This window comes from Lacerta agilis, chromosome 3, assembly GCF_009819535.1.
Source record: "Lacerta agilis isolate rLacAgi1 chromosome 3, rLacAgi1.pri, whole genome shotgun sequence".
Classification (NCBI taxonomy): Eukaryota; Metazoa; Chordata; class Lepidosauria; order Squamata; family Lacertidae; genus Lacerta; species Lacerta agilis.
Genome location: NC_046314.1, coordinates 95144438 through 95168507, shown reverse-complemented (window position 1 = coordinate 95168507; position 24070 = coordinate 95144438). Strand labels below are relative to the sequence as shown.

Genomic DNA, 24070 nt, shown 5'->3' with positions numbered 1-24070 from the left:
TTATCCCTTCCTAACTTGTGTATTAAATCCAATTTACCTTCTTTTCAGAACCATTTTTTGTCCCCAAGAGGCTGTCGGCGACTCCATGCAGCTCTGGCATCTGTGTCTACCATGTGGTTGATTTTCTCGAACCTTATCTTTCTTGGAGGGAATCATGTTGGCAGAATCTACTGGAACAGGATCTTCGTAGAAGGCAAGTTCTATCAATCTGATTTTAAAAATTGTTGTTGTTGTTGTTGTTGTTGTTAGACACACCTTCCTGGAATTTGATTCAGCATTGCAAAACACACTAGCATCTTTCTCAGGTGCCATTCACTGTGTCTTGCACTATATGCCTTTTCCAGTTAGTCCTCCTTGTCCTTGACATCATCTCAGCAGTAGTCATTGTAGCATTTCCCCAGGGCTTGTTGGCTGGCAGCCTGATCCTTTATTATTTATTTTCATTCCAGGCACTTTTTAGAAGCATTTCCTGCTGGTACTTGGAGTGTCCTATAGCACAATGGACCAGTACAAAAAAAACAATAATATGAAATCCCTAAAAGTGGACAAGAAGCGTTAAAGCCAAAATTGGATAAACTTAGCAGCAGCATTAAAAACATATTGGGTTGCATCCAACTAAGTTCTACACAGCTTTGCATGCAGAAAGTCCTATGTTCAATCTATGACAACTCCAGGTAGAGTTCGGAGCCACTGTCAGTCAATGTAGACAATACTGAATTAGATGGACCCAATGGTCTGACTCAATGTAAGGTAGCTTCCTGTGTTCCCCTGTAAAAGCATATAGAGATGAAAGAGGAAGTGGGAGAGAGTGTCGCTCTTCCCACTTCCTCTTTCACCTTGCTGTGTTTTTCAAGGGAGAAAAAGGTACCCAGCCTTGCTGCCTTGTAGTGAAGGGGGCAGTGAGTGTGTATGGGGAGGCTCAGAGATTCTGTGGGTGCTAGGAGTTCGCAAAGGTGTCATTACACCAGTAGGCATCACAGTTGGACCAGCTCTCATATATTTTCATTTGACACAACATTTTGCACCTTTATTGCACTTTTATCGTAGCATAAACTTTCATAGGCAGGGGACTACGCCACCAGATTCAGAGAATGTGTAGGATGCCCGAAGTGTTTCCTCTCCTCTTCTAAGGCACTCGCTGCATCGGTATGCATCATACAGAGTTTTTAGGTGCCTCAGCAATAATTGTTTTTCTGTACAAGTTATGCTGCCCCCATTGTGCAGTAAATAGGATCTGAAATATCACTTTTAAGCAATTCACTGGTCAGACCCATGGTACTGAAAAGTGAAAAACTAATTTCAAAACTGCTCAGGGCAATGGTACTACATCTTCCTTGTTGAGAAGTAAGAGACATTAAATTACAGAGTGTTAAAAATAACCTTTCTATGACTCTCTCTTTCCTCCGTTCCATTTATATGAGAGGTAGTTACCTAGAAGAACTTTGTAAATAATAGTTTGGGAGATGGCAGTCTACCACCGACAATTCCTTATTGTACTGGTTCCTTCCCTAGTTCACAGCCATCTAATTCCCCACTGCTTCAGCTATCAAGGAATCACCACTAGCACCAAGGAATAGCTCTGCACTTTTTGCTGTTTGTCTTCCACATTAAATAGGGTTGCCATATGTGGGCTGTCATACGTCCCGGACATTTAAGTGATTTCTGCCTAGACACTGTTTACAAGGGCTGAATACTGTTCTATGTCCAGGAAATTCCTGACATATGACAACCCTAACATTAAAGGCCAATCAGCTCTATAAATACAGAGCAGGGAGCACTGGGATTGCAGCACACTATGCTGTAATTCTGTGTTGAAATGTGTGAGCAGCCGCTTGCTACTCCTCAACTGGCCTCTTATAGTGCAGGTCCAGATCTGAACTTTTCACAGTCATCACATTTGTGCATTTGCACGTGTATGTTATATAAATCACGTTAAACAATACAGTTGCGTGATTGAACACACTAGGATAGCTTTGGGACCATATCATGTTTTCGGACAGATACGTAACTTTGTGTTACACCATGCTCACGTCGAAACATTATTACAAATAGAAACCGCGTGCCTCAATATCTGAAAATTCACATCATTTGTGGACTAAAACACAATGACAATCTGAAAATTGTCATTGTGTTTTAGTCCACAAATGATGTGAATTTGGTGTTTGTGTTAAAAGTGTAAGATCCTTCCTGATCGTGGTTGAAATATGTAAAACTGCATCTTGAACCCGGCAGAAGAAAGGTGACTTTTCTCTTGGATGGGACCTTCTTTATTTTGTCTTCAAATGATCTGCCTTGCCATTTGCAACAGTAGCTTAAATTTAAAGTACTCGTAAAAGAAGTTGGAGTTCTTATTGCCAAATACACTGTAATGAATCCAAATAAGAACTCTGGCCAAAGGTTTTAACCAAAAAACATACGTTTACTCGTAAGTAATTCCAAATGTAATATCAATTCTGTAAAGAATTACAGTCTTAAACATAAAATAGTTTCATATGGAAATTTTCCTTGAAGTCTTCTAGAGATAGATGTCAAGGCTTCTCAAATACGTGTCAGATGTAAACCAGGGAGACCAGGACAGGGCCCCATTTCGGCATGGATGCCTTCTTCAGCTTGTTTTTTATGATAGAAGTGTATGAAAAATATATATGGTGTCTGTTTCTTTGATTCCTAAAAGGATATAGTGTCTTAGAAGAAGTTTTGCTGTGTTTTTCTTTGTTTTTCTGGCGTTTCCTCAAAATGTCCAAAAATGGACATTTTATGTTTTGTTTTCTACGTAATCAGGCCCATCTTTATGAATTAGTTGTTGGCTGCATCGTTACAGGATTATGTACAAAGCAGATCAAATACGAACCAACACCGTATCAACAGCAGTCTTCACTTAGGCGTCCAATGTCATTGGGAGTCAAATGACATAGATAGCCTGAACAGGGTGGTACAGGCAGGGCAGCAAAGTTCATACAGCATGTTAAGCTCCCTAGGCCTTGTCCCTCCCCCTCTCAGTGACCGGCAGCGATTCATGGCATTGGGAAGCCAAGAGAGCAACACCACTCTCTCTGCGCCAACCTCTGCTAGCTACATAGCCCAGTTGAAAGAATCAATGTTATTTGGACATCCCAGATAAGGGTTTATGGAACCATCACCATCCCTCTCCTTGAGAAGTATTTCAGCTGCATCAAAACTTTCTTGAGTCCCCTCCACTGTCTTCTGATGTGTGCCAGTCACAACCCTCTTGGTTCAGAAATTTCACTGTGAGCAAAATGCAGGGCAAATGTAGCTTGCAAACTGGGCAATTGCGGATAAAGTCAGTAATAATTCTCATTATAGCAAAAGCTGGCCTGGTCACAGGAATGGTTGGATCCTATATCCAGAATCGCTGAGTTCACACATTACAGTAGTCTGAAAGGGTCTTGTCCTTCAGCTGTCAGGATCCTTTACACGTGCGAAGGTTTGTTCTTACTTGTTTCAGCCACCTGGCACGTAGCCAAATATAACCTGGTATTTGTTCTGTCTGTTTGCATAGAGCTGGAAAACCAGTCATTGTCATAGGGAAGGTAAAACGGCATTTAAAAAAGAAGAAGAAGAAGAAGATGTACACACTATTTTTAGAGGCAAGAGACGAAAGCATGATTTTCTCCCAGATTACCAGATTGTCTTGACTGCTCAGGGTTCTGTTGAATCAAATGACTTTGGGCAGGCATTGTATTTAATAATGAACTAGAACATTGCAATTTTAAACCAAGGAAAGCTACTTGGACTTGTAAGTGTACAACTTAATCTACGCTCACAGGCCCTGGTCCTGCGATCAGATGAGGGTGGCCCTGTGCTCTTCTTTGCAGAGGACTGTGCTCTGTTTGAAGGGCTGTCAGACGATCATCCTCTGTTAGGAGGGTTCAAGAACAGTTTAAAGATAAAAGAGCCATCCAGTGGGAAAACAAGGTCCTTGAAGTTGCCCATCAGTAGTGGCATCTGGGCAGCTGCCGGACCAGGCACACAAGCCACCTTGACCCAGTTGTCCCCTTGTGGGGAGACGTACTGCATTTCTAATAATTGCAGTAATTGTTTCTGGACTTGCATCTGTACATGTAGGATTGTATTCCAGTTCTATGCAACTGGGCATCCGCTTGTGAAACAGGACCCCCCCTTTCCTCTCCTCACCCCATGTGCCCCCCAAATTTGCTCCAGAGAGTCCTCCACACCTGTCGGGAAGAGGAGGGGGAAGTTCAGTTGTACAAGCAGACGTCCCCTGTGGGAGCAGGACAGCAGTGCTGGATACGACACATAAATTGGTATACGCAACTGCTATGCAAACCTGTGCCCTCTTCAGCCCACATTTTTGGTAATGCACATAGGTTGCCACCTTAGGTCAGAGTGATTGCAAATGTCTGTAGTTTATGGGTACCCCAAAACTACCATATGATCTCCAAATTTGTTTCGTTCTTTATTTTATGTGAGCTCATAGTATTCAGTGTGCTTCTTTACTTTTTGTGGAGGACTTTGGTATCCTGGCCTGCAGCATTCTGCTTGATATTGCAAGGTGAAACATAACATAAGAGAGAAGCACGGTTGTTGTATATAAAATATTGAGTATGGACTCTAGAAACATTAAATGAGCAATAGTTAGCTTGGGGTAGTGAGCTAACGTGCCTCGGGAAATTTAATAATTGAGATGCCAGGCCTGTTGCTCTGTTCTGCTGAGATATTAATGTTCTTTTCCTATTTTGTTATATAGGCTGTTGTGGTTTGTTTTCTGATAAATGATTGTCAGCTGCCTTAAGGACCTGCTTGAGCCAAAAGAAAAAATTACGGATTGAAAAAGTAAATAACGACGCAAGGCAATAAACACTTATTTCCCTGCACACACATGTTACTTAGCTCCCTACTCCCAATAATTTATTGGTTGGTTTTTTTATTTTACACAAATGAAAACAGAGTGCTGATTCAAAAGAGTTCACCATTGGGATTGTGCTTTGGGTATTGTCCTATTTTACACAGCTGGCTTTTCACTGATCAGCTCTTTGGGTGGTCTAGCACAGGCTCCAAATTGTGATGTTCTTCAGGCGCTAAGTGGAATGATTTCAGCCTCTTTGTATGCAAGACTCCATACAAATATATGTGGAGAAACTCACACCAAAATCTGCTGGTGAATTTTCACGAGGACTTCCTACAGTCATCCCCAACATCATCATCATCGTTGCAAACTGATGTGGAAATGTGGGGAACTGAATTTAACTGTGAGAAACCAACATTGAGAGATTTCCCCATCCATGCCTTAAAGTTATGAGATTTCCCCGTCCAGCTATTGGGTGAGACTGGAGAAAAAATATGCATGGCAAGGCCACTGCTCCATTCACCAGGTCTCCTGAACTACAAAAAGTGTTGAAAGGTTAATCTTTCACCTGGAGGGGGGCAATTTCCAGCTACCCCAGTCACCAATAAACAAGCTTTATTTATTTAAAATATTTTTATGCTGTGGCCATCCAGTGTCTTACTGTCAAAAACAGACACTTGGGATAAGGTGTATCCAGCATGCAGGGTATTTTATTCTCTTCCCATTCATTTCTGAGTGCAATTCCCCCCCGTGCAGTTGGGATCCAGACATGGTAGCCTCTTGCCATGGACTTTGGTTCCTGGATGAGTATGTGCGATGATGCTTGGGCATAGAGAAGCAATACTACGTGCAGCACAATTATGCTTGTACTTTGTAAAAGGAAGCTGCTGCTATTTGTATTGCCACATATTCTAGACTTGCATGTGAACAACAATGATATTTTATATTCGTCGCTCCTGCTAGAATTTGGATTTTTGAGCAGGTGCTCTGGGCTCCAACCCTTTGCTCACTTCTCTTCCCCTGATCACTTCCCCCAAGAGACAGAAGTAAAGCACACGTGCACACAATTCCTTTTCCCAATGTATCTGGATAAAAGTTGGGTCCAGCAGAATTAGGGCTTGTCTACACTTCCACTTGTCCCATGTCTAGAAAGCACAGGACTGAGCGGTTTTCTGTTTGTCCCATGGCTTTCCCTAGGAAAACTCGCTCTTTAGCACTGAATCAGAACAAACATCAATCCGTGGAAAATCCAACAGACATTTGCTGTGGTTCAGTGGCAAAGGTCGGGTTTCCCCAGGGGCGGGGAGTGGTGGGACAAGTGGAAGTCTGGAAGAGCCCTTAATCTGAACCTTGGAAAGCACCATAGAGCTGAAAGATAAAGTGGGAAAGAGTGTCACTCTTCTAACTTCCTCCTTCTGCTCCATGGGGGTGAGGAATGGGGTTAATGGTTTGTTCTTGTTTCTATTATGTATTTTGTGTTTTTATCTTGTATTTTTATACTGCCAACTGCCCTGAGATCTACGGATGATGGGGAGTATACACATAATGTGCTTTTAAGTGGAGAGAAAGATAATTGCTCTCCCCACCTCATGACCAAGGGAGCAATGGGGATGGGGGGGGCACAGGAAAAGACCTCGAGGGCAGCATTGTGCTGACCAATGCAGCAGAATAATAATAAACTGACTCCTGATGTCTTCCCCTACACTCCAGCCTAATCCCCATCACCTTAAATATTTTATTAGACTAAGGTTGAAACTTGTTTCAAATGTAATGATTTCTTTACAAAGTCTGTCTTCTACATATTTGCACAAAAAAATCATTTGGAAAGAGTGTTTTTGTCTTATTGTAAATTACATCTCTTTGGTGTTGTTGTTGTTTTTTTAAAAAAAGAAAAACACACATCCCTTAACTGTAAGCGTCATTATCCTTGAAGCTAGACTTTGACGGAAATTCTACATATATTTACTTTTGTTACTTATTACCCTTTCCCAGCTGCAGTAAATAACAGTGATTATCCTTCCGGTAGGAAACTCTGCTCTCGTGGGGAGCAGAAGAATGTGGCTATGTTAACCCACTGGGTGTGCAGAAATCAAGCATTTAAAAAAAATCATTTTGAAAGACATTCTAAATGTTAAAAATGATTCCCCCCTCCCAAAAAAATATATTGGTTTCTGTTTGTTCTGAAGATGAAAATTGCTCCCATTCTAGTATTTATACGGAAAGCATTATTATTGTGGAGAATAAGGTTGATGAAGGGACATAGTGCAGAGCGCAACTCTGTCATTCTTTCCAGACGTAAAGGTTTCACTACCAATCTTAATGCTACACTTTTTGGGGAGTAGCAGGCTTCAGTCATTCCCTTCTCCCAGTACCTGCAGTGTGAGGCAGTGGCCAACTGGAGAGTAAGAGTGACACTACAACTGGAAATGGAGTTTAAAGTGGCCGTGACCTTTATTGGTTAAAATAGAGAAACAGGCTTTCAAAATTTTAGTAATGTCTATAAGACCTAGTCTGCAGTGTCTGCCCCAGCAATAGAACTGGTTTGACCAGCCTCCATGTCTTTCCCCACCCCCCACTGGCACCTATTTTTAAAAGAGCACGGGCTAATTCAGTTTCAGCTCTCAATCACCCATGAAGATTGAGTAGATCACTCTAAGGCTTGTCATAGTGAAAGTGACTCTGGTCTTGGCCTGGCCCTGCCGTTAGGCAGAATGTGGCAGCCGCCTCAGGAGACAGATTTTAGGCACTGATAAAGCGGAAACGATTTGTCTGTTATTAAAGTTATGGTTTCGCTTGTTTTCTTTTAAAAAGAAGACTCCTTGAGGGCACCATTTGCCTTTGGCTTTTGAAAACTACCAAGATGCAACTGCTCAAAGAACGCTCCTCGTTTTGGGGGGCAGGGAGGAATCTAAGCAGGAAGCGCTTGAAATATAAATGCAAGCTACTGTGTTCAGGCCTAGCTGTCAACAGCCAGAAAAACAGGGTCCCGTGCGGTTCATGACTGCTGCCCCCTCATGTGAGGATTAATGGCCCTTGTGAGCACATCTATTCCCTTTTAAGTTCCTTAATTTGAAAGAGTAATTCTCTCTGCAATGGCAGAGGGAAACTCAGCTGGGATGCCATGAAGAGCGCAAAGTTCAAAACGGATCTGATTGCACACAGTGTGCTGAGCTAAAATAAATACTCTTCACCTGCATGAAGGAAGAATTAAAATGGTGGAATGGGGGGGGGAACTATAAATCAGACCGTACAAATTAAAGTCTCCTGGGTAGCAGCAGGCAGCTACTTTGGCTGGCTGAGATAGTCAGCACAGACTAACTGACCTTGGGTAGCATTACCAAGCTAATCCACACAAGGGAATGAATGATTTTCAAACAATGTCTCTAGTGAGAGAGATTATTCACAACTAGGATTTTCCTTAACACTACGAGAGAGGTTTCTTCTCCAAATCACGCAAGAATAAAGCAAGTGTAATTCGAGGGACAAATCAATGGGACAGTGTTATGGCAGCTCAGTCTGCTTGTTTATTTAGGCTTTTAATCCAAGTCATCCTTAAAGGTTAAAAGTGAGGTGACTGCATTGTTAAAACAATTTGGTAAGATGTTAACCGTGTCGGAAATGAACTTACCCAAGAAAATACAGTATTGGTCTCCTTTAACAAGAAAAGACCTTTGCATCACTTCTGGAAGGTAGTAAAGGCAGTTTTATACACTGTGTTCAGCCTGTAGCTACATCAATATGTCCATCTGCAGATGGTGGTGGTCCTTTTGAAATAGTCCTCTGTGTGATCAGCTGTTTAAACCACTGCCAGCTGAAGGATAAAGAACCAGGGTGCTGGAAACTGCCCATCCATTGGAACAGCCACGGGTCACAGTTTTCCCTATTATACTGAGTACATTTCTGTCCAAACTATCTTAAGTATTTCTCTGTGTATGCGTGTAAACTAGCATATACAAATTCTATGCAAATATATGTCATGTTTTGTCTGGGTTTTTTTGGCTGATGCATTTTCTCTTTGCAATGCACATGTGGCTGCATTATATAGCAGCCATGTTTTGCGGTCAGCCTCTGCTGACTTCAGCCACGTTGGTCTGGCTGAAATCAACAGATTGGCTTTCCTCACCCAATTACAAAAAAAGGGGGTCAAGCCATATCCATTGTCTCCCGAGACAGACAGATGCCAGCCAAAAGCACAAATTGCCATTGGGTTGTGGGATGGCTCCCATTAATAGAACTAGGCTGACAAAATCTACAACTTTAGCCCAATCTAACTTTTATCAGCCAGAAAGCTTGTTGAGGCATGTGTATGGTAAACTAAATCACAATGACTTAATTTTTTTTAAAAAAAAAAATTCCTTTCAGTAGCACCTTAGAGACCAACTAAGTTTGTTCTTGGTATGAACTTTCGTGTGCATGCACACTTCTTCAGATACAGGTGCACACAAAAGCTCATACCAAGAACAAACTTAGTTGGTCTCTAAGGTGCTACTGGAAGGAATTTTTTTAATTTTTATTTTGTTTTGACTATGGCAGACCTACACGGCTACCTACCTGTAACTGTCACAATGACTTGTTTTTCAAATACAGTCATACCTCGGGCTACGGCCGCTTCAGACTGCGCGTTTTTGGGTTGCGGAATGTGTTACTTCTGGGTTTGGCGCTTTGCACATGCGCAGAAGCAGCAAATCACAGCCCACATGTGCACAGATGCAGCGCTGCGGGTTACGGACGCTGCGGGTTGTGAATGCACTTCCCGCACGGATCGCGTTCGCAACCCAAGCGTCCACTGTATGCCTTAGTGATATGCAAACACCTTATTTTATTCTATACTTAATACTAGGATAGCAAAGCTGGAGAAAGTATGTAAGTGGCTGTCCTTGGATCTGTGAGCTTAGTAAATGAGAGAAGAAGGAGGGGGGGAGCCTTCAAACATCACAGAGAAGCCAACCGTTTGACTCCGCTGTAGTGGCAGCTGCCCCCTGCAGCACCGGAGAGCACTTGGAGACAACAGGACTGAACATCCTGTCATGTCTCACCTGACATGCATTGTAATATGGCATATAAGTGACTGGAAACTAATTGTACTGGAGAGGGAAATGTGGAAAGAGGTTTGCTTCTTTAATGTCATGAAATGAATCCGCAATTCATATGAGCCCTGTCTTGTTCATGTTGGGCAAGGTTTGGGATTTTTAAGTGGAAAACTCCATAGCTGCATGAACTGTGTTGAGGTTGCTTTTGCTATTAGTGTGCTGCCCTTCTTTTTTTTTTACTGGTTTCCCTACACTTTCAAAATTCTCAAAATTCAAAATATGCCTACTGGTGATCCCTGTTTAAACCAACTTCTGTGGTGCAGAAAGGAAACATAAGACCAGAAAACACTGTGGATTTAAGTAGCTACAGTTTGGGTTTAATTCCAGGCCAATGTGATTGGCAATGTTTTATCACAGCCAACAGGTATCTCCTATGCAAAACATAGCTAGCGCCCTATTTTCAAAGAAGAGGAGTAATTTGGCGCGTGCCGTTTTTATTTGTTTTAAAAGCACTGTATTCAGAAACACGCATTATCTTTTCAACATTGCATCGTTCTTGATGATTGCTATACTTACTGAGTGTCAAAAAAATGAAGGGATTCAGAAGCAATCAACAAAGATAATGAACGTTTGGGAAAGAAATAGCATATGAGGAACGCTCAGCAGTAGCCTGCTCAAATCTTGCGCTGCGATAACAAAAGGGAAATGTCAGGGGTAGCCCAAGACATATTCTGTGTGGGGCAAAGGGCAAGATGGTGAGGAGGAAGATAATGATGAGTTACTGGGTTGTTATCCTACCCTTGCTTCCGAAGGACACCAGGGCAGCAAACAACAAGGTAGTAATAACAATATTGAAGTAGCTCCTTGAAGGGAATGAGGGTCTCCTAATGTCAGCACCCTTAAATAACAGTTCTCAGGATTCTTTGAAGAAAGCCACGACTGTTTAATGTGGACTGATACTGCTTTAACTGTAGACTACAGATGGGAACTTACTGCGGGGGAAGAATGTGTGCAGTAAAAAGGTAAAGGTAAAGGACCCCTGACAGCTAAGTCCAGTTGTGTACGACTCTGGGATTGTGGCGCTCATTTCGCTTTACTGGCCGAGGGAGCCGATGTTTGTCCGCAGACAGTTTTTCCAGGTCCTTTGGCCAGCATGACAAAGCTGCTTCTGGCGAAACCAGAGCAGCGCACAGAAACACCATTTACCTTCCCGCTGGAGCGGTACCTATTTATCTACTTGCACTTTTGATGTGCTTTCGAACTGCTAGGTTGGCAGGAGCAGGGACTCAGCAACGGGAGTTCACCACGTCGCGGGGATTCGAACCGCCAACCTTCCGACCGGCAAGCCCTAGGCTCTCTGGTTTAGACCACAGTGCCAGAAGAATGTGTGCAGTAGCATACAGTTATTCCTGAGTGGTCTTTCCTCTTCCAGGAGATATATTTTGTTGCACCAATATAGCTCCTTAACCACAAACTACTGTTTCCTTGACTTTCTGTTTCATTCAGAAAAGAATAGAAATCACATGGGGTACTCAAGAATTATTGCTTTATTCTCACAAGACAATAATTCATTAAAATGGAGCCCGGAGTTTCTTTAGATGCAGGAAGAGTGAGAGGCAATTTCTGGCATAGTTGAGAAAATATATTTACTGAGGAGGTGGGCTTCCGGTAGAGTAAGATGTGATCATGCCTTTCCCTACCTCAGCTCAGTCCTTGCACCCTCCCTCAGCAAGAAAAAAAAACCCACACACTTTAGGATGAAGTTTTATTGCTTTGGACATAATATCTCTGCTTCTCTAAATTTCCATAAAAATGAAGCTGTGGAGTCGCGTCTGTTGACTCTGTCGGAACGGTTTTTAATTCTCATCCTTCTTTTCCTTGCTGATAGGGCCAAATGAAAATATAGGGTCTTCAGCTTTATCATCAAGTTTGTTGTCTGCATGATAAGGCAGAGCTAAAGGAATAAGAAATGGAAATACACAGGCGTTGGAGCGGTCAGGATTCTGGGAAGAGATATGGGAAATGGTTTTGAGTAATGCATGTGGAACACGGATTTCTAATGAGCGTGTAGTCAATGAATGTTTAACATTCACCTCCACTTTGTGAAGGTTGGTTCTTGAACAAGTTTGATGCATGCATATGTTTTGGGTTTGGGTTAATTTTACAAGCCTGTTTCAATGCTTTGATGGTGTTTCCTAATGCTTTGATGGTGTTTCCTGCTTGGCAGGGGGTTGGACTGGATGGCCCTTGTGGTCTCTTCCAACTCTATGATTCTATGATTCTAAGGTTGACCTGTTCCAGCCTTTCCACTTACTTCTTTAAAAATCATATCTGTTGTTGTTGTTCAGTTGTTCAGTCGTGTCCGACTCTTCGTGACCCCATGGACCAGAGCACGCCAGGCATGCCTATCCTTCACTGCCTCCCGCAGTTTGGCCAAACTCATGTTAGTAGCTTCGAGAACACTGTCCAACCATCTCATCCTCTGTCGTCCCCTTCTCCTTGTGCCCTCCATCTTTCCCAACATCAGGGTCTTTTCCAGGGAGTCTTCCCTTCTCATGAGGTGGCCAAAGTACTGGAGCCTCAACTTCAGGATCTGTCCTTCTAGTGAGCACTCAGGGCTGATTTCTTTAAGAATGGATAGGTTTGATCTTCTTGCAGTCCATGGGACTCTCAAGAGTCTCCTCTAGCACCATAATTCAAAAGCATCAATTCTTCGGCGATCAGCCTTCTTGATGGTCCAGCTCTCACTTCCGTACATTACTACTGGGAAAACCATAGCTTTAACTATACGGACCTTTGTCGGCAGGGTGATGTGTTTGCTTTTTAAGATGCTGTCTAGGTTTGTCATTGCTTTTCTCCCAAGAAGCAGGTGTCTTCTAATTTCGTGACTGCTGTCACCATCTGCAGTGATCATGGAACCCAAGAAAGTGAAATCTCTCACTGCCTCCATTTCTTCCCCTTCTATTTGCCAGGAGGTGATGGGACCAGTGGCCATGATCTTAGTTTTTTTGATGTTGAGCTTCAGACCATATTTTGCACTCTCCTCTTTCACCCTCATTAAAAGGTTCTTTAATTCCTCCTCATATGTACTATTATAATTGTCCTATTCCGTTAGTCTGAGCAGGTATTGTGAATGTTTCCTGTTCACGGAATCTAGACAGCCATGCCTATTTACAGGATACTCCATTCCACCCCTCCTCATTTTCTATCCCTCACCTCCCCCTCCAACAAATATTGAAGTTCCACCAAGCATACTGATACACCTTCCTTGTGAGAGGATGTTGCCATTTTGGTTTCATAAGCGTCCACACGGTGAATGAATTCACTATTAGTACTTAAAAAGGTAAAGGGACCCCTGACAGGATGGTAACAAAAGTTATCTGTTAGTCTTTCTTCTGATAGAATCAGTTTGGGCCATTATGAGTGACCGGCTCTAGGGAGAAATAGGTGGTGGCCTTATGTGCATTGGGGGGATCTGCATTCACGCAAGGGCATTTTACGTATTTTCCTGAGGAGCACCCCTGTACATCTGAGTTTTAAAAGCCACCTGAGATACACTTAGTAAAGTTGTTTGGGTAATGCTGTCAACTTATCTAAGTGTCTCTAATTTGAGAATGGAGATCCGTCATAGGAAGCTATTTGTAGTAGTAGTAACAAAAATAATAATTAATACTTACTAGCTGCTTCTGTACAAAAAATGATACTCGAAGCAACTTACAAAAAATTAACGTTGAAAACAAGTAGAAAAAACAAAAAGCAGCCTAAAATTCATAAATGAGAGAGAGAAGGAGAGATCCAGCTCCACCCTACCCTGCTAAAATTAAGATCCAAAGGCCTGGGTGAAAAATAATATTTTTTCCTTGTGCCTAAAAACAGCTAGTGCCGGGGACAGCATTCCATAAACAGGGGGCCACCACTGAAAAAGGCCTGTTTCATGTCACTACAGGAGAAGTTATTTACATGAAAACAAATTCCATAATCAACCTTTACAAAGCATTGGATTCTAAAATAGCTTGACATGATTAGACCTATGAACAGGGAGCTTGGTTTTAATATAAGCTTTCATTAAAATGGAAAACAAGACAGGAAAAGGGAGCTTCATACTGTGTCCCCCCCCCCCTCAGTATTTCAGCTTCCTTGATTTCTTTCTCTCTCTTTTCGTGCAGCTTGCATTGTAGATACCAGCTCATTGTGGAACAATCCATGCTCTGGTCATATTTAAGTGGAGATAGGTAACAAACAGATTTCTCCACTGTCTGCCCAAATATCAGGCCCAGTTTCTGAGTTCTTGTCAACGTGACGTTGAGGTCTCCCAGGGCACAGTATCTAGGGAGCTTCCTTGAAGATCACCAGCAACATCTCTGTCAGTTCCTTTGAACAACTGTCTGTTTGGGGGTTTACTGAGAAGCAGAAAATCAATGTTAGCTTTGGCTCTTTTTTTCCTTTGGAAAAAGTGAAGACAGCCAGCAAATTCAAAACAACATTGAAAGTAATTTCCTCTTGGCTATGTTGATGATCTTTGCCTTGCGGTTTTCTAAACCAGGGTTATGCAAAATAATAATAATAATAATAATAATAATAATAATAATAATAATAATAATAAAAGATCTGCTGGTAGATCTCTGGGTGATTTGCAGTAGATAAGCAAACTCGTAATTGTTTAGAAGCAGCATTTGGGGGGGGGGGAACTCTTTTTTTTCTAAATTAAGATAGACTGGGCGGAAATCAGGAGTAGATTTTTCTATAAAAGCACCGAGAGTTCAATTCTGATACTGAAAAATCCCTGGGCAGAGCACCTTCCCAGTTCCCTAAATGCCAGTCTGTATCCATGCCACTGTTTTCTATCTGTCTCTTGGGTTCTGGTTATAAACAGAGTAGATCCCTCAAGACTGAAATATGTCCACTTCTTTTCCACATTATTGAGCTGGTCTATATGGGGGCACTGCTGACCATCTTCAAGCTGCCAGCCTTTTAACTTATAACCAGTCATGAGAAGGCTCTTCCCGCCACTGGCTCTGGCTTCAGCTACTGTTTCCTGCTTGGCAGGGGGTTGGACTGGATGGCCCTTGTGGTCTCTTCCAACTCTATGATTCTAGTCCCTCTGCCTACCAGTCCCAATGGATACTCCAGTAACGAGAGGATACTGGGGAAGACAAATAAGACTCACAGCTATACAGGGTTCAGATTAGGGTTGGGTGACCATGCATCCTGCTTGACAGTGGACAGTAATCTAATTCTCTATTTCAAGGCCTGTCCTGTGGAAGCAAGGTTTTAAACCCTAAGAAAGGAGAGAGAGCAGGGCTTTTGAAGTTGCCCATCAGCTTGCAGACTTAACTTATAGAATAAGAGAACAAGAAGAACATACGTTTAGAGAAGACTGGAAAACGTTTATTGAATATATTGGGGGGAAATTGTGTACCCTTGAAAACGTTGGCAGCATTAATTCAACAGTGTAAATAAGTTTTGATGGAGGTAATAACGGAATACTGAATGGTTAATTTTTTTTGGTAAAATATGCAGGCATTTATGATATGCAAATTGAACCATGGAAAGGGAAGAAGGGAAATCATTGGTATTTTAAGGATGTTTAAATGAGTATTCTAAATTGTAAAACAGAATTTTTTTAATAAAAATATATAAAAAAGAAGAAGTTGCCCCAAAACAGTTAGTGCCTCAATTAGCAGGTGGTAAGATGGATTGGATTTCTATTTAAATTATAGTCCAATTAAAAAGCGATTATTTAATTTTGTAATCTTGACTTTAGAGATATGCTAGATATGTGGAATGCTTGGCACTAATGAATAACAAAAGGGGGAAACCCTCTTTGAATAATACTTCAGCTACCTGGGATAATCTGCTCATGTATATTTATGGGAAAGGTCCATAGCTCAGGGCATGCAGAAGGTCCCAGGTTCAATCCCTGGCATCTCTAGGTAGGGAACCCTGTCTGAAACCTTGGAGAGCCACTGCCAGTCAGTGTAGACAACACTGAGCCAGATAGACCAATGACTCTGTTTACGTGTATGTTTTATATTTGCATTTTCATATCAATTAGCATATGCGAATTTTACACACATCTGTGCCCACTTTCATTATCTGTTTTGGCAGTGTGCAAGTGACCACGAGAGATTAGAGCAGGGGTTCCCAAACATGTGATTCATGGACCACCAGTGCTCCACAAGCTTCATTCAGGTGGACCACAGCTTTTCTGTAAAAATGCAATTAAATATCATGCAGCACCTAACACAGCACATTACGTTTGCTACAACAGGCTGAAAAATCACTGAGTGGTTCGCCAAGACCCTCAACAGTTTTCAACCATGGATGGTGGAGTTTGAAAACACTTGATTTCAAAAGTGATGGCGATCATTAAAGTAAATGTTGGCGCCTGAGGATGTCATTATCTCCGGAACCCAAATTTCCACCATCCTCTTTCTCCAGTGTGGTGTAGTGGTTAAGAGTGGTAGACTCGTAATCTGGGGAGGCGGGTTCGCGTCTCCGCTCCTCCACATGCTGCTGATGGGTGACCTTGGGCTAGTCACACTTCTTTGAAGTCTCTCAGCCCCACTCACCTCACAGAGTGTTTGTTGTGGGGGAGGAAGGGAAAGGAGAATGCTAGCCGCTTTCAGACTCCTTCGGGTAGTGATAAAGCGGGATATCAAATCTTCTTCTTCTTCTTCTTCTTCTTCTTCTCCTCCTCCTCCTCCTCCTCCTCCAGATTTCTGTCCTCCCAAGCCTAAAATTGAGGCACAGCTTCCTTCTCTTGTCCCCTAGACAGAGGTTGGAACTGAAATGGGGTGGGAGGGGGAACCTGAAATATTTTTCATCTTTTCTGTTTTTGCTTTGGATTGTGCATGGCCAGATTAAGATCCTAGGCTTGGATGGATTTCCAGTGCCCTGGACAGGGATTTAGTTCAGTGATTCAACTGTCTTATTGCAACCTGTGGCAGATGACATTTTGAGTCCATTCATGGGACGCAAGAGAGCTCGTTGCGTATTCTTCCCATGCTGTCCAGAGGAGATTAAAAGCTTGCTTCTTCTTGATGAGTCACTGTAAGATGAAGGGGTTTTTTTGGTGCTGATTTTAACGTCCTTTGTAAATTAAATCTGTAGGGAGGAACGGAGGCTTTGATGTTTATTATGCCATTGGAAATCCCACCAGTTGAAGACCAGAACATTATGCCACACCACTTCAGGAACATGTGTGTCAGTGCTTTGACTCACTACTAAGTAAACACAGCACATCTGGGTGCACTTGAGCTCTGGTGGCTTATTTCTTTACTCATTGGTTTATTTTACATACATAAATATTCATGCAGCACTGGCTGTTGCGAATTGGCACAGTGCTGTATTTAAGCACACAGCTGGTAGCCGCAGGCAACAGAGAGCAATAGGCCGGCAGGTGAGTAGACTAGCAGAGGAGGGGTGGAGCAATAGGCCGGCAGGTGAGTGGACTAGCAGAGGAGGGGTGGGCATTAATCCAGAAGAGGGAAATGTCCTCTTCTGCAGCATCCAGCGTGGGAATGCAGGGTACTTTCTGCATCTCTGTTTTTGGATGCCATTCAGTCACATACCAGCAAATTCAGGTTATGTCGTTATAGTTGTTTGGGAGGTCATGCAACAAACCCACTTCCCCAAAAGGTTGGCCTGTCTGAGATAAGGAAAGTGACCGGGAGCTGCATTGGAAAGTGTGGGATAACAGTTGATTGGACGCAGCATCATCTAACCTCCCCGCAAACAAACCATAGAATTATAGAGGGACCCCAAGGGTCTTGTTGTCCAACCTCTGCAGTGCAGGAACCATGATGAAGTGCCTGGAGTGGACTTCTGGAGGAAGGGACAGAGGTCTCCATCCATCCTAGGACAGCCCACCTCAAAGACTAGTAGTTTTTGCCAGCTTATTTACCACTCAAATTTGCAAATCTGAAAGTAATGTGAAGGTGGAGTTGTTGCTCAAGAGGAAGTACTGTCTTATTTATGGCTACCTGTTGCTTTTTTTTTTTAGACCAAGCCCTGCTTCCCCCTTTCTTCCCCTTTGATCTCTTCTGTAGCTTGTATATCCTGTAGCACTTGCTGCCATATTTGTTTGGCAGGTGGGTCTGCCACATTACAAAATGAGAACTGAGCGAGTGCTTGCTGCTGTTCCCTCTGCTTGCCAGTTTGAATATTCTTGCTTACTGGCAACCTCTTGAGAAGTGTCCTCTCCAGACACAGGAGGTGTATGCCCAGAAGCTAGTTTCTAATAATACAGCAAAACATGTTGCTCTCCTTTATATACTCCTGTGCTGTTTGTGAGTGTGGATTCTGGTGGCAGTGCGGAGCACACTTAATTCAGGGTGTGGGGACCTTTTTAGTGGGAGCAATTGTCAGATAAGGTGTCCCTCCCCCCACTTTAATTACACAAATTGAAAAGAGGGAAGTGGAACCATTTTTACCACTTAATCCTGCAAATACACACATGAGTTTTGCCTGCTGGCTTCTGTATGACATTCCTGCTGTCCCTCATTAATTCAAGGCCAGACATCCCTATTAGACTGGAGAATGGTAGGGAACATCACAATTTAGTAAATGCAAGCAAGGCCAAATTTAAATAAATCACGGGTAATTACAAAAGCTTCAAGAAATGTGATGTGCTGGAGAACAAAATGGTAATATTTCTCTTTCTCACTTCCCTGGTTTTAAATAAGATTAGTGTTGGGAGGCCAGGTGCTGGAACGATGGCCTTGGAAAATGCTCAGAGCCTCTGCTAAAAAGGCTTTCTGCTTTCTAAATCACCTGTGTTTGAAGTATGCAATTATTTTCAAAATTAAAATTAGCATTGAAATATCATCTTGCATGGGATAGGAAACTGATCACATTTTGGACACATTAAGCCCAAATGCGTGGAAAGAGAAAATAAAGGCTAAAGATTAGCTGAATTGGTAATTCTCCCTTGGAAAAGGACTCCCTTGACAGCACAGGTCCCTGGAAATGAGGGGGGAAGGGGGACTGAAGCCCCTCCCGTTGGTATGGGAGGCAGAGGGTCAGCCCCACCCTCCAAAATGATCAGTCAGAAAACCCCCAAAACCAACTACCGTGTTTCTCCTAAAATAAGACACCGTCTTATATTTTTTTTCGCTCAACAAAACACAGTATGGCTTATTTTCAGGGGATGTCTTATTTTAACCGTGTCGCATCGGTACGCTGCATTGCCACGCCTCTCCAGGCTGTTTTAATGGAAGGTACCACGTCACTATGGCTTATTTTCGGGGTATGGTTTATTTTTGGGGAACGGCTTATATTTCGCAAATGCATAGAAATCCTGCTATGGCTTATTTTATGGCTATGTCTTATTTTAGGAGAAACAGGGTAGCATTGTAGTCAGGGCTGATTTTATTGTTCCATAAGTGATCTATAATATTTACTTCGGTCAAATTGTTTGTTAGATTTCTTGTATTTATTATTTGCCCGCTCATTAAGTGGATACAAAAAGGTGCTTGGCAAGTAGGCAGCATTCGTCTCCTCCTTTAGCAAGTTGTTGGTGGGGCAGAGGAACTTACCCAAACTCCTGGTAGATGTGCTACTGCTCCTTACCTGAAAGGTGAGGGGCAATGAGGCCGTGAGTTTAGTGCAGTGCAAATGCAGCAGCAGAGGCAATCTGACACCCCTACCGGTACAATTGCACTGCACTTCCGCCTTCCCCTTCTCCCTGCTGGTCAGCATCAGCAAGATCAGGTAAGAGCTTCTACCCCACCATGCCATCCACTACTGACTTGAACCCTCTGCCCCCGCCCTACTTTACAAACATATCCAAGCTCTGTGCTTGACAGCTAAATTTCTTCCCTGATTGGCTGACTAGAAAAATGCCTGTCTATCATAGCAATGGACAAGGTGTAATAGAGGGATGTCTTTCATATGATATACAGTGGTACCTCCGGTTAAGAACTTAATTCGTTCTGGAGGTCCGTTCTTAACCTGAAGCTGTTCTTAACCTGAGGTACCACTTTAGCTAATGGGGCCTCCCGCTGCCACCACGCCACCGCCGCACAATTTCTGTTCTCATCCTGAAGTAAAGTTCTTAACCTGAGGTACTATTTCAGGATTAGTGGAGTCTGTAACCTGAAGCGTCTGTAACCTGAAGCGTCTGTAACCCGAGGTACCACTGTATGGATATATAGATACAGATATAGATATAGCTGTGGCTCACTCTGGAAATGCAAAACACCTCTAGATTTTTGGACTTTAATCTGACTCGGTGTCTCGACTCCTAGCTGATGAAGAACAAAAACTCAAAGGAGGATTCTTTCCAAAGGCTTTAATGTTTAGCTATGCAAATCGCTGGTTTAAGGCACTTCAGCCAATACACATAATTAATCCTAAATACAGCTGCAACCAAGTCAGGTGCTCCAATTGCCAAAACTGTAGGTAGGGGTTGAATACTGTCACACACACCCTGCTACCCTATATATAGCATTGGAGTTGGCCCAACTAAGTGCAGTAGTCATTTCTGCAATCTCTCACTAGTAAGCAGAAGCCTCTGTGCCTTTGTCCTTTGGCTCCTCCTACATCTATGGGACAGGGCAGGTGTCTGCCTCCTGAGAAGTGACTGAGGCTGAGGCAACATCCCCCTATGGAAAGGCAGAGCTACTCCTAGGACAGCCTTTCTCAACCTTGGGTCCCCAGATGTTTTTGGCCTACAACTCCCAACATCCCTAGGTAGCAGGACCAGCGGTCAGGGATGATGGGAGTTGTAGGCCAAAAACATCTGAGGACCCAAGGTTGAGAAAGGCTGTCCTGGTATCTGAGGTTGTCGGATTGGGTAATGGGATAGGTATCATGGACGTGTCAGAGGGAGACTCCAACAGCTGTGGAGAGGGAGGCGGGAACAGAGAGGGAGGTGGGGCTCATGACTCGTTGTGGAGACGAGATGAGAAAGCAGGTTGAGGAAACCTAATGCCCTTTCCACCTAATTTCACATGTGGGAGACTTCATCTCTTACTTTGCATGTTTCCACTATACAAAATAGGTTCCGGGGTATCAATTCCTGCTCATATTGAGCCCTGGTGCCTCTTACCTCCAGGATCTCCTCCAAAGGAGGACAGGAAGGAGGGCTAGCATACTCTTCTGCTCTCCGCCTTGGAGGTCAAGCCTAACTGCCCCCAGCATAAAGTAGGCTAGTCCTAAAAAGTTACTCATGCTTTGCAGACATGCCAAGATATTTGGAGAAAGAGCGAGTTAAAATAACACTGACGCTCTTAAAACAAAGGAGAAAAAAATCAAGAGGATGGTGTAATCCAACTGTATAAAATGCATTTTATGGAAATGTCAGGGCTGGCCTCTACAGACTTTCTTATCAGAAAGACACTTTCATTTATTACGCAGGCGACTTCTGGTAATGCAGCTCTTTGAAGGAAAAGGTCAAGTGCACACTGGTGGTGGTGATGATGATGGTGTGTGTTTTTTTTTAAATGCTAGAATTAGAAAGATAAGATATATAATAAATCACAAGAAATGATCTGGGGAGAAATACTGCAGCAAATGCTATTTATTTCAGGCTCCTCTCTCTCTGAGGGGCAAATATGATGCTAAACACACAGCAGTGTTTGCATAACAGTTTGAGGCTGCCTCCAACACTGTTTTACAGCTGTCACAGCACCTGTAATTGTACTTTTATTTCCAGTGAATACACAGCGCAAAGATCCTGTAGTCTCCCATATAGTAAATCCAACTTGCTGGCTCTAAATGCTTTAGATAGTGTGCATGTATCCTGGCCATCTCTGTTTAGCCAAGAGCTGTCTATTCATAGTGGCATCTCACCTGCCACCCTTCTGCTGCTCCATCTCTGAAGCACCAGCAGGGATAGATGAACACAGGCTGTGTCCTGACAACAGCTTTCCAGCCATTTGAATTAGGCATTGTGTAACCGTTGTTGCTCACAGTATATGGCTGTTGTTCTTAATGCCCCATCATGACCAGCCGGGTTTGGGTAGTTTTTCTAACCCTCCAAGGAAAGGTGAAGTGAACCCACAGAAGCATAACCACAGCTCTGCCCATGTGTGTATCTGTATGTTTTGGTGTGGATGTCAAGTTCTCAGCTCCAACTGCAGTTGCTCTGGGATTGCAGAGCTGAAGGCAGGCACACTCTGCCCTCTGCCATTGGCCAGGCAGCCAAGGGCTACTGTGAGGTTCACACCTCCCTCCCTTGAAGAACATCACAGCAGGAGAAAGACCAACCTGCTTCCCATCCATCAGCCAGAGGAAGAATAACTGCAAGGAGTTCTGTCTCGCCACCAGGAAGAAGACTGTGCTACAATGGTCAGCTGCCCTTGGTCCACAGAAGCAAGGGGAAGCACACTCTGGCCTCTGCTGCCGTCTGGAAGAACAAGAGCCGCTGGATTTGTCGTGGCCTGTTCACAACTCACCACTTTGCCAAACCTATCGTCCTCTTCTTAATGAGAAGTGAGCAAAGGAAGAGTGCTGCTGGATCAGGCCAAAGGGCCCTCTGTCCCAACAGCCTGTTCTCAAAGTAGCCAACCAGACACCTGCATGAAGTCCACAAGTGGGATCTGAGTGCGACATCAACTTCAGAAGTATACTGGGGAAGAGCCACAGTTCAGTGGGAGAAGATCTCCTCTGCATGTATTAACTCTCTAGCTTAATCCCTGGCATGGACGCTGCATAATTTCGAGAGGGCCTGGCTCCCGCATTGAAAATTGGGGGTCCTCCAGCCCCCCGCCCCCCAGATAGTGCCCCTGGTTGGGTCTAGTATCTGTTGATAGCCTTTTTTTCCCAAGCATTTGTGTAATCCTCTTTTAAAGTTGTCACTACCTGTGATATTTTAATGTATTTTAATATTTGTTGGAAGCCGCCCAGAGTGGCTGGGGTGACCCAGCCAGATGGGCGGGGTACAAATAAATTATTATTGTTGTTGTTGTTGTTATGGGAGCAAACTCCATATGCACTATGCACTGTGTGAAGAAGTAGTTTATTTTGTCTGCCCTTTCAACATTCGTCTTCATTGGATAGGCCCAGGTCCTAATATTTTGAGAATCCAGGGCATAGTCTCTCTAAATTTCACCTATGCAGAGACATCTGCACAAGTTTCATTGAGTACACCAGGGCAGGACCAGCAGTATAGTCCCTCAGCCCCCTTCTCCATGGGCAGGCTCTAGGCCTTGAGAATTTGTGGCTGTGTTTAAGCACATTACAGTCACTATCATCTCCGCTTGATGCTTGTTCATCCAAGTGCACAGAATGTGAGAGAGTGCCTTATCCTACAGCAGTGGTTTTCAACTTTTATAAATTAAGGGAACCCTTTTCCTGTTGTGACTGTTTCTACTGAGTTTTAGAATACATGGCTATGTTTACAGATGGAGGAGGGGGAGGGGAGTAAGAGAACATTGATTTTCCACTTACATGACAATTACAAGTGCATAACATTTGCTAAATAGAGAGAGGCTTCTTTATTCACAGCAGTAATTAAAGTCAAATCAGATTCATTCATGCAAAAATTTCCCCTGATACTGAGAGTTGGTTCATTATACATCTTGCAACTGGCCTCCAAAGATTTTTTATTTTATTTTATTTTTTTTATAGACACAGAAGGGGAGCCATAATATCCTTAGAGAGGCAGTAGAATTTGAGAAACTAGTTACAGTACGAGGCAAAAAAGGAAGCTTTTTATTGGAAACTTGTAAGCTCCATGGTATTTCTGTTCAGCTCTCAGTTTTAGGGATGGGTGAATCTGACAAGTTAAGTTTCTCTGGTTTTCTCTTTTTCTGCTCTTCAGTTCTCCAAACTTCCACGCCAGCTTGCAAATCTTGTTTTTAAAAGATTTTTCTTTTAAAAGAATTTTCAAGTCCTCATGAAAATTCAGCATTTCTCCTAACATACAAATTTTCATATGCAATTTTCCTTAATATACACATTTTTGCAAAGTTCTTTTCTATAGTATCATGTATTTTTGTATACTCCTTCTGCTATCAAATGCATCTTTATTTTGAAACCATATTTAGAAGCACTGTGCAGGTGTAAAGGCTGCTTATGTGTAGCCAGCAGGTGCAGGACTGCGTTTCTGGCCCTGAACTGAATGTTGCATCACAACTCAGCCCTTCATATTACTGAGCGCAGAGCTTTGTGAAAGGGAATGTTGGGTAGCTCAGCTGGTAGAGCATGAGACTCATAATCTCAGGGTCATGGGTTCAATCCCCATGTTGGGTGAAAGATTGTTGCA

The 24070-nt window shown here is 43.0% G+C and overlaps 1 protein-coding gene across 1 annotated transcript in view; it reads left to right on the top strand.

The window, feature by feature from the left end:
* Positions 1–24070, top strand: part of HHAT (hedgehog acyltransferase) — a 147245-nt gene that overhangs the window by 107136 nt on the left and 16039 nt on the right. The window contains exon 10 of the mRNA XM_033144836.1: positions 49–193. Coding sequence (XP_033000727.1) covers positions 49–193 — 145 coding nt within the window. The remainder of the gene's footprint in view (positions 1–48; positions 194–24070) is intronic.